The following is a 19,841-nucleotide window of genomic DNA, read 5'->3' on the forward strand; positions in this document are numbered from 1 at the left end:
CAAAACCCCGTCCAGCTCTCTGGAACATGAAGAGGCAGCTGGAGCATGACCACAGGCCCAGTTTCTGTCTGTAAGACCGTTGTAAGCCACCCTCACGTAAACAATACCCTGATTTTGATACAGCACTGGATGAGGTCCTGGGTGTGAACATGCTCACCCACTGCCACAGCCATTTCCTCAATTCTGTCAGAGTTCCCATCAGGTCTCCAAGAGCTTCATCACCTCTTCCCAGAAAAGGTGATCCAAGAGCTCTGCATGGATCTAGCTGGAGGCATGACCGACAGGCATGGCCCAGGGCAAAGTGGGAAAGGCTGTGGGGTGCAGCTGCTAAGTATGTGGAGTGATGGAGCCTGTGAGCCCAGAGTGAATCTGGCTGCATGCCAGCATTTTAACTGGGCGATGATATCCAATCACCATGACCCTGGGGCAGCAAAGGCAACATAGATAAACAGACTGCACAAGCAGGGCAGAGTGCAAAGCAACGTGGGAAAGCAGCTGGAGGACTGCCAACATACTTCAGGGCACAGACACAACATACTCCAGTGTGAAACCACTCCTGCTTTGCAAAAGCAAAGACACTGGATCAATTTTCCAGTTATATCAACATAAAGAGTTGTGGTGGGAGCATGTGTGCGCATGCAGGTCTTTTTGCACTGATGCAACTAGATTTGCACCAACACAATCTATCCACATAGACGAGCCCTAGTCCAACAAGGCACAAGGTGAAAGGAGACACCCAGGACACTGTAACTTTATAACACATGGCAATCCTTGCAGAAGTCTTGTCTACACCAGCCTTTCTCCCTGCATTATTTCAACAGTACAATGAGTTAGAGCACAGATAGGTAACCCCTGGCACAGGTGCCAGAGCATGGCATCCAAAGGCATTTTGCTTGACATGCACACCTTGTGGCAGACAATGGGGAAAGTGCTGCCATAATGAGTATCAGGTGCCTCGCGGCTCCCCCACCATCCACCCCTGGCACGCCAACATCTTACAAGTCGAGACAGTGGATGGTTTCGGCGCTCGGCCCAAAAATGTTGCTGACCCCTGACTTGGAGCTTTCTTCATACTCAAGACAGGACCTCAAAATACTCACTGCCAAATGGACAAACAGGTAAGAGTATAGAGGGATGTTATAGGTATAAGTCAGCTAGATTTATCTGTGAGCAGCATGGCAGAAAAGGGTCTAAGTGGAATTAGCAATTGGACACTAAGTGGAATGGCAAAGGGGAAAGGGCTGTTGAGGACAGGACTGCAGAAATGTACCCAAGGCTTCATTGTCAGTTTGAGGCAACGCCAGAATGAGAATTCAAACCTGCATTCACTCCTATGAGTTTTGGTTACCTCTCTCTGGTTACGTTCAAATCTGAGCTTACATGCTGTCCTGAATTAGGACCTATATCATTAAGGGCTGCCATATTTGCATTTTAAAATGTCGTCATTTAAACACAGATTCCCAGACTCAAATATTGTGACGCTATTTTCTGCGCTTACTCTGCTACATTCCGATTTTAAAATTAATCATTTAATTCCAGGCAAGTATTTTTGAATGGGATATGAATCTCCCAGAATTATGAACATGGGTCTCCGTAGTGAGATAGATTCATTGCAACCGCATTCCCCTGTGTCTGCTTCAAAACTTCAGTTGCAACTGCCTGCCCTGATTTTACATGGGAAGTCTCAATATACTGTAATTAAGCATACGCAGGAGGTTGGCAATGCTGTCTGTTGGCACCTGGCAGTGGGATTCCCCTTCCAGAGACACCTGCACTAAATGGTAATTCCTCTCTCCACCATCACCCCCTCCTCCCCCCTCAGCTTTTCCCTTCAGCTCAGAAGGAACAGATGGAACAATCATCCTCCTCATTCCAGAGTAAGGACCCCTGCTGCTACAGTGAGCCTTATGCAGTTGTAATACACATAATTAGGCAAATGAATGGACAATGCAGCATATTAGAGTGGGAGGAGTTACATCAAGCAAAACATGAATTCCGGGTTGTCTACGGTAGTAAATGGGACATTTCTGCTAATTGCCAAAAACTGCGGACACAAGGCAGAAACTAATTATGCCACTGGTAAGTAGGATACCTTATCACCCCCTTGTCACAGCCTAGAGTGCTTAGGAGAAGGACTTCAGGGGGCTGTCCTCATCTTGATATACAGGTGATTTATGCTTAAATGTCTCATTAACATTTATGAGTTATTCGTCCATGTCTCCCACACGTCCACGAGCAATTAGAGGGCATGATGTGTGCTGCTTTGTACCTTCCCGATGCTTTCAGACCAAGTTGCGGCGCTCTCGGGTGAAAAGCTGTTGTTCCAAGAGGTGTTTCTGCTTTTTCATGCTGTATGCGACTAAGGAAGTGTCCAGGGGTCTTTCCTGCAGGAGAAACTTGTCCACAAGAGATATCTTCCTCCTTGAAAGAGGAAGCTTGCTCTCTTTCACAGGAGAAATGTTTCCTGCAGGAGAAACTTGATACTGTATGCTTGTGGTTTCTATCGGGAGAGCAGTGAAGAAACACAACACCTGTACGTGGCTTGGGTCTGCAGCCAAGGGTTTGCCAACCACTGCAGACAGAGGACAAGAAGGGTGGAGAGAGGTGTGGGCGAGTGGAAGGGAAGACTTACCTTACCTGGCCTACAGTTGCCACTGCTATGGCAGCATCAGTTGTGCTCCTGCAGTAGCAACCCTGAGGCTGGGCTCCCTGAAAGCTGACCCCATTTGCTTCCTCCCTCTCCCCCCCCCCACTGAATACATATTGGGTGCAGGATTGTGCTATGGCAAATGTTCCCTGCCCTCCTCCCCTACATGCACTGCTTGGTGCAGCACTGCCTCACCTCTGCCATAGCCAAGACCACCAGGGAAAAGATTCTGGCACTGCCTTATAGTCAGTGCCTGGGGCTGGTGCCCCGCTCACCCCAACTTAGTTATGCTCCCAGCCAATTACTAGACAGTTCTCTTACCGCCCCCCTCTCCCCCAAAAAAGTATCTAAAAAAGAAACTGTGCTCTCAGAAAAGTGCCAAGCTGATGGGTAGGAGCAGTGCAAGCTCATCTCTGCCAGCTTATCTTAGGCCTGACAAAATACACTGCTTCTGTTCTTGTCCTGAGCTTCTTCCCAATGCTGTCAATAGTGCTGAACTGCACCGTGGCTTTGCAATATGACAAATGTTGAATGAAAAGTAGGCCAACATTACCAAGCTCAGTTTCAGCTGTGATCTAAGCCAGCCTTCCAAACATACAGCCTGAAGGCTGAAGGGTCTGCCCCTGCTGCCAAACCTAAAAAATAAGCATAGCATTATTTTTAGGTATCAGAATATTTCAATCTCAATTTCATTTCAATAATACAACCACCCGTTACATAAGCACATTCGTGTGCTGCAACCCACTTACTGCAATAAAGGAGAGAAATGTATCTGCAACAAGCATGAGAAAAATCATACAGAGAGTTATTGACTTTGTCAGACAACAGATAGGGACGCCATTTGCTCACATGTTGTTATATGACTAAGTGGCACAGTATATCATAATATTTTAAGAAAAAAAGAGATACAAATTCACATTAGATGCTTTTCCTGGATAGGGAGAGGTACTCACTCCAAGTGTTAAGATGTCCAATTTGTTTTGGGCCTACAAAACAATTCCACGTTCATTCTGCTTTTCTGGCTTATCTGTTCACAGCTTTGGAGCGCATTCTTCCTTATCGTGGAGACAAATGGCCTCCACGGAGAGTTCTAAACAGCAAAGCCATTTATCTATTTGACATGTGTTTCCCTGTTTGTTTTCTCCAGCCTTGAGACAGCCAGCTCCAGCTTTGACAATATTTAGCTGTGTCAACGATGGAGGCCTGCATGCCCACTCACTCCAGGGGTGCGAATCAATTTTGCTGGCACATTTATCATTTACTGTGGTAAATCAAGTCTAATCAATGCTTTCTTCATTTGTGGCAGGATGAAACGTTTATAAACTTTAAAGAAAACAACGTGGCAGGTGAAAAGAAAATAAGCTGAATTAACAACAAAAAATATGAACTATTCAGTCTTTTTTTTTTTTTTGACAGTGTATCAAGGGAAATCCTTCCCCCGCTGAAGTCCAGGAGAGATTTTCCATCGACCTTGATGGAGCTGATTTCACTGCCTGCTTTTCACATGGAAGTGCAATTCTGCTCATAGAAGGGATCCTAGAACAAAGTGCCTTTGGGTTTAACACAGCTGGACGCCGTGCATTCAGTCACACTGGCTAACTGGTGACGAAACAAATGTCTATTACTTTTCTCAGCCCTGCTAAAGCCAAGACTCAGTGAGCTGGGTTTTATTCCCTGTTGGCACCATCAGCACCAATTCCCATTCACCAGGTCTCCAAATAACACTTACGCAACTTCGCTGAAGGCAGTGGAGCTAGCATACGTCACCCAGGTCATAACTATGCCATACACATTCCCTCTCCTTCCATGGCTGGCAGGACTCCAAGCAGTAGCAAGGAGGGTAGACTTCCCGGGGCCTTGAGCAAGAACGCAGGCTGCTCCTGCTGGTCTACTGCCAGCTGTTGCCGGTAACTGCCTTCTGAAATTACCCAGGCAGTAGTAGGACTGCCAGCAGACAGGGGCTGTGAATGAGACCTAATGGTGACCTTCTCTCTGCACATCTAGGCAAAATAGGGGTGCGACACCACCAGGGTTTTAGACACAAGAGACCCTCAGGCTCTGGGGCCAAAGGAAGCAGCAGTAGGGAAAGTGTCTTTTGCACACTGCAAAACAGGTTTCCAGTGGACCACAGAGCCTGGCCCTAAGTGACGTGGGGTTCCCTCTGAGAAGAACAGAGGTTTCCCTGTCGATGCAGGAAGGCCCAAGTAACTCTGTCTCCTCCACTGCTCTGAATTATGATGGCTACTACTAGCTCCAGTTGATTATTCTGGCAGCTGAGGCTTGGGAAATCCCAGGGAAGCTTTGGTCCCACCTTTCAAGAGCAGCTGGGAGCAAGACACAGCATAGAAGTCACTACGCTGGCTCTGCACCTCCTGGTGCAGACACTGGCAGAATCTGCCCGCAGTTGGCCACCCTAGCTCTAGGTAAATTTGTACTAGCAAAACATGAGCCTGAAACCTTTTTCAGAAACCTAGAGGGCACATCTACGCTGCAAATGTACTGTGCCAGGCAGCAATCTTCTCAGAGACCTGCTGCCCTCCATGCACTACCTCCTGTATCAGAAGCTGCACAGCAATGTTACAGGTCTTAAAATACAGCATTTCATTGTACAATGTGAGACTGCAGTGTTTTTGTGGCAATAGTTCTGTAGCATTGCAGGCAGCTTAATTAGCCAGGACCTGCTTCCATTTCAGGAGTCTCATGCTCATTGGTGGGTGCCTGGCCCCTCTGCCCGTGCCATTGCCTGTTCCTGTTTAGACATGCTTTAGATCTTAAATGTGAAGTGACCAGAACAGTCTGAGGACACTGTCAGTTTACTGTACCTCTGTCCTCTCCTGGTCTCTCCAAGCATGAGCCCAAAGATATTGAGTCTCCAGCCACCATGAGACTCTCAGGTGGGGGAAGTCATATGATTCTCCCACTCTCTTGGCCAGACCTGCAATCTCCTGTGTATCATACGTGACCTACTTCAGCAGGTCTAACTTATGCCCCGAGTCTCCTATTCTGCTACCTCTGGAGCAATGATAGTGGTAATCAGCAAGGAAACCACCTCCTTTAAAGAAAAATATGACTTCTCAAACATTACAGAGAAAAAATATTTTATGAACAATAAAGGACATATGCATGTCTAGTTTATCATGTCTTTAATCACCTTCTACACGGAGACCGTGGCAGAATTAGCTTCCTTTAGATTCTCCTGCTACACCTTTCCACGTCAGCTTCTCTCCGTCAACAATTCCCAGGAAGGTCCTTGGTTACTCACCCACCTCGACAGGAATCAGGTCACTATTTAACTGTTTATAGCCCATTGATCTGTTAACTAGCCAAAAATACCCCAAGGTTTGAAACTGAATGAGGCCAGGATCCTTGAAGTTAACAGCTGGGATCATTTTCAATGTCTTTCAAGTGTGTGTGTGTCTTTGTTCACGCTGAGAAGCTTTTGTTTCTCCTTCATGCCCAGACCCCATTGATTTTGAGCATTACAGATGTGTCACAAACCTTCTATTTCTTCCTTTGCAAGTTAGATTAATACAGTTAGAGGAAATTCCAATCGCCCAACATGCAACAACTTCTCATCAGTCACCCAGACTGTTCATAAAATTGTTACATTTCAGTACTCATAATATTAGCGTTCATGATTAGCTGCATGTCTGTCACAGCAAGCTTGGCAAGACGGCAGGAGCGGAGATCGGCTGTAAACTGAAATGGGAGACTCTTGAAGGGCAGCTTGACCAAGAAAACTATTCCAGGCATAGGGGCCAATACGGGGATGAATGCATGAAGCTGGCAGGGGACTGAGAAGTAAGGAAGCCCAATAAGTTGGCAGAACAGCCATGACTCATGACTGGAGGGGACTGTGTCTTACGAGAGGTAGAAGGAACATACAATGCAGGACCTCAACATTTAGATGTACATGGTACCATTTTTTGTATATTCCTCCCACACGGGATTTGCTACAATGTCCCTTCTAAGAGATACTGCAAATATTTCAGCCCAAAAAGATTCCCGTAGACATGTTTGGGATCAAGTGCCTGACTGACCGGAGCCAGTGTCCACTTCTGTATTTTCCAGACAGATTACTTTCACTATAAAAAAAGAGGTAACTAGGCCCTGAAGGGCAGCTGACCTGTTGGGAAAACAGAGAAAAACAGTTCTGCTTGGCAGCTGGCCATAAGATGTGGCAGAAAAAATGAAAGCATGGAAGGCATGCCCTTAGATATGCCCCCTTTAACTTCTGCAACTTGCCTTCCCTAAATTGCATTAGCTCAGCACTCTGCACGTCATTTCTAGCTAAGGGAAATTTCCCTGTTCACCTTTATTTTTACTTTCTCTCTCTCCCTCTTTCTCTCCTTCACATACACACACTCATTCCTTCTTGAATGTATGCTGCATAAGCGCACTTACAATTTCGATTCGATTGTTGGTACTGAGGGAAACAACAGCTCACTGACGTGCAAGATGAGAAAGGCTCCACCCTTGCGGGAAGAGAAGAAACCAAGTGGTGGTTAAGTGACTCAAGGATACCTACGATCGTCGAAACAACTGCAGGCTGCTGTTCCAACCAAGAAAGGGAAAAGGGGGTTGGTGCTGGAGCAGAAAAAGTCTCCTGATGTCAGGCACACTGAGATTATTGCAGAAATTAAGAGCTTAAAGCTTTTAAGATTGCAACTTTCTACGTGCTTTGGGAACAATAAATAAAGGGTGAGGAGCAACAGCAGGCACTTCTTAGGAAGAACAAATTTGAGCTGAGGCTGGAGTAGCCCAGTTCCTATGGGACCGTGTAAATCCTGCACTGCCAATTAGTTACCTTTTTCCAGGGACGGAGTAGCAGCAGACCAGCCTGTTTCAAGAGCTGAAAACTGCCGTAGACAAAAACTACCCAAACACTGGCTAATGGGATCATTGAGATGTTAGTTATGCTAAAAGAAGGGAGGGGCCATTCTTGCCACCTCCTGTCCTCTAGCAGTCTTTTATGGGTAAGTTATACAGGTCTTAAAATACAACATTTCATTTGTACAATGTGAGACTGCTATTACCATTGCTGTTTGCTCAAATGCAATTACAGGTTTCACTCGCCAACCACAGTTTTCGGTATCCACGCTTAATATTCTAGATATCATTTTGGTGACTACAGTATGCAGTTTTGACTAACGACGGTTTTCCAGGGCTGCGCATCAGCCCGCCACCTGTCATTTTTCCCATAAGCTTTTTGTGTCTTGCCAACCATGGTTTTGCCAACCACAGGAACTTTCAGGAACCTAAGCCCAGTGGTTGGCGAGGGAAACCTGTAGTTCTCACACATTTTCGAGTGATAGGAAGCATCATTCAGACTTTACTGGCATAGAAGAGAAAGTAGAGGGGCATTGAGGTCATGTCCACACCACGCTGTACCCACAGTCCTACTATGAAACATGCCCTGCCCACAAACGAAGCACTACAGCCACCTGAGGGCAGCCCTATAAGTACCCCAATACCGCTCCTGGGTTCTGGTCCCAGCAGTGTTTGCTGGCACAGCGGCAGGGTCACTCTCCAGCAGTTATATTGCCTCACGTCTGGAATCTGGCACATGCAGAGCTGGAGCAAGTGAATGGTGAGTGCTCCACGGTGGCATTTCTAGGCATGAATTGGAGGGTACTGAGATGCTCTATGTCCCTTGCCCATAGATGCAAAGCAAATCAGTAGCAGAGCCCAAGCTAACAACCGTCATGAAATCCTGGCTCCCAGTCCTATGCTCAGATCACTACATCATACTGTTTCGCCTGTTAGTGTTGCTAACAGCATAGCTGAAATACTTCTAGAAAATGATTCACCCTTTCATTTCTAAAGTGACAGCAGCTGTTGATAACATACATGCATGGAAACACATTTACAAAATATAAATGGCTCAGAAGAATAAACCTAACTGCTGAAAGTGCTGAAGCATGTTATTTACACAAGTACTGTAGAAATATAAGTCCAATAGATAACACAGGAACATACAAAAACATCATTTATTTGTTAAACTTCATGAACATTATTTAGATTTAAAAATAAAACCTGACAGCATTATTTAGATTTATTAAACTCTTAAGTGGGGAAATTAGCCATAAAATACTTTAAATGAGAGTGCTGTAAAATATCATTAAAAATGCATATACATGTAGTGGGTTATTTACTAAACAGATATCACACACCTAAAGAAGCGGTAACTGTACTCGGTTATATTTGACTATGCCTTCATTCCAGTACTAACCTCTCTCAAAACTGCTCCTAAAAGTATTTACTGAAGTTATGGTTCTCACATTCACGGATCAACGTTTTACTTTCTGATGAATCCCTGACGTAAAAATAAATCTAATGATGATGGTTTTTATAACAGCCTTGTTGATTTGCTGCAAAGCATCCTTGTGTTTAAAATCAGTCAACAGAAATAAGAAAGATAAAACATCAGCTCCTTGTACCCCACGTTAGCTGGAAGAGCATCTCATTATAGCATTGAGTTGAGTTATCCAAAAGGTCAAGATTTATTTAGTCTTAATCTTCATTTGTGCAGTCTAGAAAAAGAAGTGGGTTTCTACATGAAGAAACATCCAATGTATTTACCTTTCCAGCAGGATCTTGTGATAGTATCTTGGGTTCAGCTGCACAATTTGCTCCTTTCTCCTGCAAAGCGGGGTAGCTTGTAGCAGCCAATCCTTCAGGCTGTTCTGAAAGCTTAATTGCAGTCTGCATTTGCTTTCCTAATTCCTCTATCAGTTTTCCAGGAACAGATGTAGATTGTAAAGGAGCCTTTGATTTTTCATTACTAAGATCTAGCGTCAAAGTGTTTGTCTCTCGCCTTAATCCATTACAGTCAATAAGTGGGGCTGTCCTCTTCTCTTGGAGTGTGCCTTGTAAAGAATTTATTTTCCCATCTTCACTGGTTGAGGACTCTTGTTCATCTGAATCAGAGCCTTCTGTCTCAGATGATGAAGTGCTGCTTGATTCTTCAGAGTCACTTGTCTCTAACTCAGAGGAAGGCAGCTGTTGCTTGGAAACTGCACCGGCAGCTTTTAACTCACTTTCTTCCTCCTGTACTAGAACTGCTGCTGTTTCCAGCTCTTCTAGCTCAAATCCTAGGTGAGCTTTAGTAATTTTGGCTTGCTGCAAAGATTCACCAAGTGCTGCCAACTTTTTGGACCTTAAAGAAAGAACAAAATGTACTGTTAAAATATAGAAACAAAATATCTATTATTTGCTAACAACTGCCATGGAGTTAACCATGCGCACTATTTATTTGGTTTGTAAACAAATTTCTTTTTCAGGTTGCTATGGAAAAAGCACATCCCTTGTATTTTAGGCTGGCTCACTGCCACAAAGGTTTATACAAGCAGCTAATTATATCAGTTTACCTCAGCAAACTTAGTGGCTTTCTTCCAGAAGAAGGTACTTTATTCCCTAAAAGTTTTGGCAAGGCACTGAAATGGGAATCAACTGTGCTTAAAATGATGAAACCACCTAGTTCCTAGGAGAGACATCTCTCTTCAGTGTTGAATTACAGCAGCACCGGCTGAACCAAAGGGCAGCTTGGTTAGGCATGAATCCAGGAAGAGCAAAGGCACTCTGGTTTGCCATGCTCCAATGTAGCTCCTTAAACACAGAAAATCTTTTCAAGGTGTTATCTAAATTCAATCCATTTGCAATACAGCTGATCAGCTTTTTTGACTGGGGTACTATTTACTATTCTAAGCTTTCATTTCCCTCCGTCCAATTAATTCTCCTTTGTTACCGGACGGTTTCCAAATTATCTTAACAATTTTTATCGGTTACATTTTGACCAACCCCCGCCGTCTCCTACTACATTCTTATTTTAATAGGCGTAAATGATGGTACATCAACATACCTCCGAAGTAAGCAAGCACCTCTGTGATGGAAACATTACCAAACTTAGGAAACCTGGTTCTGAGTTTGTTTTTATTCAACTACATGAGGTATGTTCTTTAGACAATAAATGTATTAAATTGACAACAAAAGAAAGATGCTTAGAGAACTGGAAATTTTCAAAATGAACACAACAGACCAAAATCAAAATTAATTCAGGACACAATTTTCATGCTTATCAGAAAGCTACCAGATTTCTATAATGAGTAACTCTTCCATATGAGGCTCTTCCCCAGTGCGCTCATCTACACAAGACGCTTAAGGAGCAGAAGACAAATTCTACCGCACATTAGCTCAGCTAGCAAAAACCACGCTAACATGCAGTAGACAGTCTAATGTGCATTAACATCATGTAAAAAGTGTTTATCTGAGCTAACGTGCAGTAGCACCGATTACAGCACATTGAAATGAGTACCTGTTATTACAGGTCCTAATCTTAATGTATCCTAATTATGGCACATTAATGTACATGTAGATGCACCCATTCCAAATCCACTTCCCTCATCCCTTTCCAACCTCTATACTCCTAAATGACCACTGTCATCTACAACCATCCTCCAAACCACTCTGCTCCTTCCCCTGATTTTAAATGCTTCTTTAAAGCTTACTTTTTAAAACTGGATACCCCTTTTTTCCATCCTTAATGATCCTAATACTCTCCTTTTGCTGAAATTCTGATTCATGCCAAGAATTTTAAAAATCCTGCTGCAATAATAAGGTTAATTTATATTTTTATTACTATATGTTAAAAATGTATTCTCCAGGAAAAAAATACTTGTCTATTCAAGTCTTGTTCTGAATGACACGTTTAAATTAAACAATTCTTTTAGATACAAAATAGTTCATTATACTTGTTAAAAAGACAGCACTGCAAAAGGGGTAGATTTAAAAGGCAATTCACTGACTCACACCAATGAGTCTCCAAAGCTGATCTCTCCCGAAACACAAAGTTCAAAGAAAATAAGCTGAAACCAGGCAACTTATTATGGCTCTATTTCATAGGCACACTCCTTCCCCGCTCATAACAGGACTGCTGCACCTGCTGTACAATGAGCTGCAGAATAAATCAGTGGCGGATTCTGTATGCAAGTATTTAGTACTGTAGCTAAGAAACAAATGTCTGGACTCTTTAGCTAAGGGCAACTATGGAAGACAACAGATACGGGAGGTCATCTTCTAAGCTTAGCAACCTCCTTGAGTGCAGCCACAGCCATAAAATTACATGCTTTCCCAGACAATTGTGCCACATTTATAAAGGCAGAGAACAAAAAAGCAAGAGTGCCTTGAAAATTTGGGGAAAAAAGAAAAACAGGTATAAATAGCAAACATACATCCTGTTTCTTGCTGTAGAGTTTTGCCTCAGACTATCAATCAACTTTTCACCACTTCCTGCAACAGCAGGTCTACTATAAATCCTGCAGTAACTGACTGGGTTTCATTTCCTCTGCCAAAACCTGCTAACCTGCAAGGCATGACACACTGACACTGGAGCAAGCAGCTGATAATGTAATACATGACTCCTGCAAGGCAAAAGTTAAAGTGCTTGTTCTCTCAGCTGAATGATTTTAAAGATCTTTATATTCTACTTCCCAGGGGGGATAATTACTCAGTATAACACAGACTGTGCAATTTTTTTCTTCTCCTAAAGGAATTGTATTTAAAAGGTGGGGGAAGGGAAACTTAATGCAGTTTCTTACGCATTTTTACAGAGAAAGTGCAGCACTTAAACGCAAAGCTTGAACCGAACAGGGCTTGTTGGTTAACTTCCTCAGTTCAACTGAAAGAGAAGAAAACTGAAATAACAGCGTTTATAAAGAATAGTGGAAGATCTATAAAAGTTTTTAAAAAAACCCCAAAACCTGAGCATAAATATTGAACCAGACTTATCTGTGAGCCCCTGATGCAAATACACGATGCCACTCTGTTTAAATTATTCAGTAAGCTAACTTTACTTCGCTAAGTAATCCCAGAGCGGTTTATTCATAAGACTTCCCACCCAATCATCTTCATCTAGATTTTCCTCAAAAACAAGAAGTTGCAGGGGTACTTAGGGATTGCCAGCCAGGATCAGCTTTGGGGGTCGCCTGCCCTGTCTCTGCCAGTGATAACGGCTAATTGCTTCAAAAGAAAGTGGAAGGTTGGAGTAGAGGTACATGCCCTAAAGGAAAATGTTTCCTAACTCCACTAATGAGCATTTGGCTTATGCCTCGGGCCACATGGGTTTATATAATTTCCGCTGTTCATTTTTTAATCTTTACTTTTTAATTCCACTGCTTTTGTTAACAGTGCAGACCTTTTTAAAAATCCTGAGCTCAGTCATATTTTGTGGCAATGAGTTCCCTTGGCAAAATGCATGCTGTGTAGAATGTTCCTTTATCATTTAACAAATTGCCATCTTTTGGTTTTTACTGAACACTGTGACTGCCCGTAGGAGGAGAAGCGTTCTCCTCTCACCTTCAGCTCCAGCCAGAAGCCTCTCCCTTCCTCTTTCACTCCAGACCCTTTTCTTCTCAGCTAAAAGGCTCTATTATAACACCTCCACCTACACAGGTTTGCGCCCCTTCTCAATCATGTTTGTATTTTCTCCCTTCCTTCTTCTCTCTTCTTTCATTCATAACCCTTCGCTGGAAAGTGCTTCCCCCAATATAGCCCCTTAAAAAAGCCTTATTCCAAAAAATTCAGTCTTCTCACCTCTTCTGCAACTTCCAAAATAGTCTCTCCTCCTCTCTCAAGGCACGTATACCAGTAGCACTTATGAGACAGAAATATGTCTGTAAAGTGCCAGGCAAATTTACAGAATTAAATCATTTTTGACTAATAATATACAATTATCTGTGCCCTTGAGTATCGATAGCCCAGACTTCAAGAAGAAAATATGCAGCAATACACTCTTTTGGCTCCTCCACGTCTGTATTCTGCTACTTAACAAAAATGTAGTATGTATGGCTATATTACTACACTAGCAATATAAAGAAAGGGATGCAATCTCTGAAGAAGCAACTTCTTGTTCTTTCAGTATTGGCACAACATATTAAACAGGGAATCCAGAGGAAATGGCTGAATGAGTAGATGTCTGAGAGAAGCAGGTCATAAGGGAGCTAACAAACGCTCGTACTACTGGAAGGGTATGAGCCAGCACTACAGAGCAGCCTCAATCTCGAAACACCTTGGTTTAAATCTTACACACTGATCTAATTAGACTGGAACATAACGGTCTTCACTGATCTCATAATAAAACCACAGCCAAAAGATCTGTATCTCTCTCTTTATGCTGGAAGAGTCACCAAAGTTGCTGAGAAAGGACAGATTCTTCACCTTAAACAAGGAAAGGAGATAGAAAAAAAGTCACAAACAAAATTAGCTACTTCCTAGCAAGACGCATAAAGCAACTGTGAGCACTCTAAGTGGATTAGCAAGGGCTCTTAGAGCCAACCATTCCATCTGTCCTCCTAAACTCTGCAGTTGCTGGACTCGTTCATGTTCAAGGAACCTGGGGAGTTGCGTGACTGTCTACAGTACAAATAGGTGCCTAGCTCCTGAGTTGTCATACAAGTTATTGGCAAGCTCAGAAAAAGCTGTGGGGTTGGAGGTGCAGGTTTTAGGCCAGGGGAATTCTGTTGGTTCCACTGAAACTGGAGAGCATGGAAGCCTGCTCTAAGTTGCCTTAGATCAGGGGTGGACAAAATGCGGCCCACAGGCCAGATGTGGCCCGCCAGGCCATTCTATCTGGCCCACGGAGCCCCTAAAAAATTTAGAAAATTAATATGCATCTGCTCCTGGCTGCCTGCCATGCGGCCCTCGATGGCTTGCCAAAACTCAGTAAGCGGCCCTCCGCCCAAAATAATTGCCCGCCCCTGCCTTAGATGCTGACAACCCAAGAAGGCTCTTTTGACCAAGCGGAGATTAAAAAAAGGTACAGGGCACTGTAGCTACATCTTCTGCCCAGCTGGATGAGGGGACAATGCAGTGTTACTATGATGAGACCTATATACAGGGGGATCTTGCATTAGCCCGTAATGCTGGCGTGTGGGTAGCTTTGCAGGCTTGGCTTAACAAACTTGAGGAATGGCTCCAAACCAGTCTTTCACTCCCGGATTGCATTCATTTCAGAACCGCACAGTCATTACATTGCAGCTTCTGTTGCTACTCAAAACCGAGGAAATCCAAAGCTAAGCGTGTCACCCTCGTCCTTTTCTGCAGTGCAAGCACAGCAGCTCACGAATTAGATGACAAGTGCAGGGTGGCAGCTTTACTGTAGAGTGGCCTGGAAAGGGAAGAAAATAGATTTGGGCCCCTTGCCCTTCTTTCTTTATGAAGAAGACCTAAAACTGTTTCTCCCCTGCTTGACTGGTCTCCATTACCTTTGGTGAAGCAAAGGTCCAGAGAACTAGAGCAGGCATTTGAAGGACTACAAAATTTTTCATCTTTCTTCAGTGGCACGCAATTGAGTTCAAAAGATTTTAAGCAGTCTGAACAAAATCTTTCTTCCTTTCAGTTATTCCGGTTTCCACTTCTTGGTATATGTTAAACTTTACTGTTACAAATGCTCTAGTTCTCTACAGTCTCTTCCAGGAAAACTGAAGCATGCAAAGTTCAAACCTTCTAAGGCAAAATTAAGCAGAAACTACTCTCCACTTTCAGGTCTTCATTTCAGGTCTTACAGAAGCATAAAAGAGCACAGCATCTCCTTGTCCCAGGCAAGTTCTGCTGAATACATCCTTGTGACTGACTGCCCTGCAATGTTAACATTACTACAACTTGATTCTGTGCATGGTCATTTGGTTTAGTTCTGGGAGGTTAAAGCAGAACCACAAACAACCACCCCCTGGATGCATCTGAATCCAGAACAGGCTGATTTCAAGAGCTGCGGAGTCATCCACAGTGTGACCCTGAGAAATGTGGCTTTCTGCTTTAGTAAAACAAGATATTCCCTAGTGTTCATATTCTGTAAGTATGAACTTGGAGAGCTGCTTGCGTATGTATTGCATATATCATTGTAAAAAAATTGCTGAGATGCTGTTGCTTATTCCACATTTAAGGACTCATCACGATTTTTTTTAACAAGTACACTTTCTTACATATCATTCAAGTAGACTGTCAATGTTTGATTTCAACAAAAGCATAACTATGTGCACTTCTCATGAAAGACTTTGTATGTGCACGTTTCTAACCATTTTCAGCTTTTATTAACCTTTGCTAAAGCAATTCTGCAATCTCCATTTCTGTGGCTGAGAAGATAAAGAACAAGGTGACCGGATGTATACTTTTGTACAGCTGACAACCGGTTGGTTGGCTTCTAGGTGGGTGACAGAAAGGGTGCCTTCTGGGAGAGAAGGAAGAGGAAGAAAAGGAACCCTGATAAGATGGAGTACTTCCCTTTCCAAGAAGTCCTTCCCTTATTCTTGATGGTCTTTGAAAAGAAAAAAAAAACCCCTACAGACCTGGAATATTGATGTCTGAGCATAGCTGAAGACTCAGGCCTGGTTGAGAACTGCCGCTGCCAGACAGCTTCCACCCCTGGGGATATACACATTTCTGGGGGAGCTGCATGGTTGCTCTATGGCAGTGGTGTGCACCCTGGGACAGCGTCAAACTGCTGAACTGACTGTGGCAGCTAGCAGAAACCTTGCGCCCTGTGACAGGGTGGTGGACCTGAGCCAGCAGAAAGGGGCGTTTCTGCCTCTTCAGCGAGGAAGCACTAAGAGTTTTGTAGGCAGGACTTGAAGACTTGGCCTCAGGAAACAAACTATGGGCTGCACATGCATATTTTGATCTGCAGAGGAACGAAGGCAAGTAAACGTGATGAGCCGTTGGCAACAGCCACTCCGGGGAAAGAAAGTTTCTGTTTGCTATTTAGGAGATAAACAAATCTAAACTGCAGTTGGCAAACACCTGTTACAAAAAACTGCCAGGCTATCTTCTTGTTAAGGAAACAGCCCACTACTGGGGAGATACAGCTGGCACGAGTCCTTTCTATGTGAGTTATAAAGAGGTTTCTCTCAGTGAAGGCAATCTACAGGAATCACAGCACAGAAAATTTTCCCAAGTGAGGTCACGGGTCTGATCTGATCACTGATACAGATCAAAGAGAAGGGACAGAAGAGATCATAAACCAGTGACCACAAAGAAGGGGGTTGTAGTAGAGAGCCTGGACCTGCTGCTTCCAAGACCTCCTGAAAAGTACTTAAAAAGTAAAAAATATTTAAAATCTTCAATATGGTTAATGAAATTGCATGATTATTTTAAGATGTGCTCGTTTAGCAGGCACGTTTGTAGTAATGATATCTTATTATTATGGTAACAAGTGATCTCACATAAACATGCATAATAGGTTTCAAGAGTGTTACGCATGGTAATTATTACTTGTCAAGATGTCAATTCCTTAGGGAAAATGTTTAATTGCAGGTTAAATTGATCAGATGCATGTTCTATTTAATGCACAAGCTTTGAGGAACAGACAGCAATGGAGGCACCTGAGTTCTTGTCCATGCACCCGAAGACAGCTGCCTTCTCCTTATCATCTAGACTAGTGATTTTCAAATGAAGGTACAGATATACCCACCAAGGGTACACAGTGCTTTGCCAAGGGGCATGTACCTAAATTATAAATACTGGCAGTGAAACTTGTTTGAGCAACATGCAGTGGGTAAAGGCATCGCTGTGCATTGTTATCAGTGAACATGCAGAGATGTGTCAGGTGTAAGGAGTATGAGCAGCAATATTTTGCAAGTAAGGAGGTAAGTGGTCAAAAGGAGTTTGAAAACCACTGATCTAGACTAATGTGAAAGGTAAAGGCACAGCTCCTGGCCTCAGATGCTGCTTCCTAAGAAGTCAAAACCAGAGGAAGGGCGAGAGGGATTTAATAAATAAGGAAGTAGTATAAAAGGTAGCAAAGTGAAGTGGGGAGGAGAAAAGAAAATCATAATAGGAGGAGAGGTAGAAGGATGGAGAGGAGCCTGGAGGGCAGGCTGAGCAAAGCCAGAAGCAAGAAGACAGCAAGGAGAAAGGAGTTGGAAACTAAACACCAATTAGAATACAAAACCATCTAATATAATATCAGTTAAAATGCAATCAGATGATATTATTTGCATATAAGGTTTGAAAATGTCCCGTCTCAACAGAGCTGCTGCTCCTGGGGGCTGGCTTTCTGCACTGCCTCTGCTAACATGGAGCCTGAGGTCTCCCTTGGGACCTGGTGCCCGCAGGGAGTAGATGTCCTCTGTGTCATGCCCATGTTTGATGAGGTAAATTGTTTTTACATGCTTCTGGAGAAGCTACCTAGAGAACTAGAGCTCTATGAGATGAAGTGTGTAGTAGGACAGCAAAGCAAACCTGGGGGTGGAATTCACAGAACACATATACCATTTGGCAGACAAGATTCCTTGGGTGAATTTGATATCTTTTATTAGACCAACCCAAATGGCTGGAGAATAGTTATTAAGCAAGCTTTCCGGTTCAAAAACCCTTTGTCTAATAAAAGATATCAAATTCACCCAAGGAACTTTGTCTGCCTATATCCTTAGACCAACACAGCTACAACCTAAACCCCTATACCATTTGGGGCATTCATCCAGCTTTACAATGTTCTGTAGTTTGGGGGGGGGGGGGGGCGGAGGGGGTTAACCAAATATTTGTAGTACGAGTAATATGTATGCTCTCCTCCCCCAAGTAATGCAGCTGTCAACCAGAAATAATGTGACACAGGAACGCTAAATGACATGAAAGCTACTGAGTCAGGCCTTTCTATCCTTCAGGTAGGCTGCCCAGTACTGCAACACTTGAGTTAGTGATTTCATCCAAGCAGTAAACACCTGAATGGATTAAACTCGCAGTGAGCAATAGATGTTCCACATTTTGCATGGGATTTAACCATGCCACATCCATCACCACCACAAAAATTACACAACTTCACTATCGTGTAGCATATATGTACACCCTTATAAGTAAGTACAGCAGCCAGAGTGACAGGACAGGCCTTAAAGGCACAGCTCAGTGACATTTTGCTACTAAATAGAACAGAATAAAACATTTCCCTTTTTTGTAAATACCAGTTCTACCTCATTTTTTTAAACACCACAGGAGGATTGTTTCTACTGCATCACAGATTTGGCAGAGATAAAGACAGCTTGCTACCCTGAGAAGTTTACAATGTAAATTAGATATAGCACAGCATGAGATGGCACAATACATGTATAAAGCAACGGTGCATTCTTACTGACTACATTTACAATATTGCCTTGAAGTGCTGGGTGCTGTGTGGATGCTGTCAGGGCAGAGTGCATGTATAATGGAGCTAATCTGATATTACGTGCATTTTCCACAGTGCTCCAAGAAAGGTCTATAATTATTAATCTGACTGCATTTGCTTGTGCCTTTAGTGGAGGAAGCAGCCAAAAGGAATCCAGCCAAGGGATCTGGTTGCAACAAAGTTGTCTCTGGTCCTGGTCACAGCATGTAAAATCTGATGTTTGGACAGGAACTAAGTGGGTAGTAAAACACATCAGCTAAGTCTCACATGCCCTTTGTGATCTGGTTAAGGCCTATCTGCAAAATAGATGTGAACTGTGTTGTAACTAGGGCAGGTCCTTCTGCCCCGCTAGTAGTTCCCTAACTTCCTTTTGTAGGACAGACAAGCCCTAGATGCAAACCTAGGATTTTAAATGTCAAAGAAAAAGGACAAGCTTCACTGATGCAGGGCAGACTCCTCTCACTCTCCACGGTTTCCTTGGGCTCTACCACTTGCCAAAATGGGGTTTGCCATTGCTAATATCTATCCCCCCTGGCAAGCCGCAATGCCTTGATATGCATTCAAATACAAAACAACATTAGCATCCTAAGCCAACCAGTAGAGATGACTGATTTAACAGAAGCAGTTCTTTAACTTATTTCTACTCAACAGGGGATCTGGACACATGGGATTCACCTTCGAGGGAAGGTGCAGCTTTATCAAGTTGAAGCCTTCCTGGATGCTGGATGGTAGGGCATTAGTAATAATCACCCAAGTACAGGACTTTTGTTTTAAGAGAAGTTACTCGGTTTCAGTGGGAAAAGGGGCGAAGTCAAATTTCTGCTCTCAGTAAGGGCCTGCCAAGGTCACACTTACATACTATGTAGAAGAAGCTCCATTAAATGCTGCACTTGTTAGATCATATAAAAAGTAATAACATACGGGCGGTACAGTCCATCCGGAGAGGCCATCTACCTGGGGCTGATTCAGAATCTTACCTGGCAACACTGACTGCAACTGCCCACAGCTACTTATTCCTTAGCTAGATCTATCATAAGTCTTAAACCA

At 43.4% G+C, this 19,841-nt stretch overlaps 1 protein-coding gene and 1 long non-coding RNA gene across 8 annotated transcripts in view; both read right to left on the reverse strand.

Moving 5' to 3' along the window:
* Positions 1-735: 735 nt before the first annotated feature.
* On the reverse strand, positions 736-3,278 carry LOC109286184 (uncharacterized). The gene is made up of 2 exons (XR_002094139.1): positions 3,201-3,278; positions 736-2,572 (listed from the first exon to the last, which is right to left on the reverse strand). It is a non-coding gene; the product is annotated as an uncharacterized LOC109286184 (long non-coding RNA).
* Positions 3,279-8,623: 5,345 nt separating this feature from the next.
* Positions 8,624-19,841, reverse strand: part of SHQ1 (SHQ1, H/ACA ribonucleoprotein assembly factor) — an 82,755-nt gene continuing 71,537 nt past the window's right edge. For all 7 annotated transcript variants that reach the window (XM_014605227.2, XM_014605239.3, XM_059716093.1 and 4 more), the window contains exon 12: positions 8,624-9,806. In XM_014605227.2, coding sequence (XP_014460713.1) covers positions 9,161-9,806 — 646 coding nt within the window. In that variant the 3' untranslated portion in view covers positions 8,624-9,160. The remainder of the gene's footprint in view (positions 9,807-19,841) is intronic.

This window comes from Alligator mississippiensis, chromosome 12 (genome assembly GCF_030867095.1).
Source record: "Alligator mississippiensis isolate rAllMis1 chromosome 12, rAllMis1, whole genome shotgun sequence".
In the NCBI taxonomy this organism is placed as follows: Eukaryota; Metazoa; Chordata; order Crocodylia; family Alligatoridae; genus Alligator; species Alligator mississippiensis.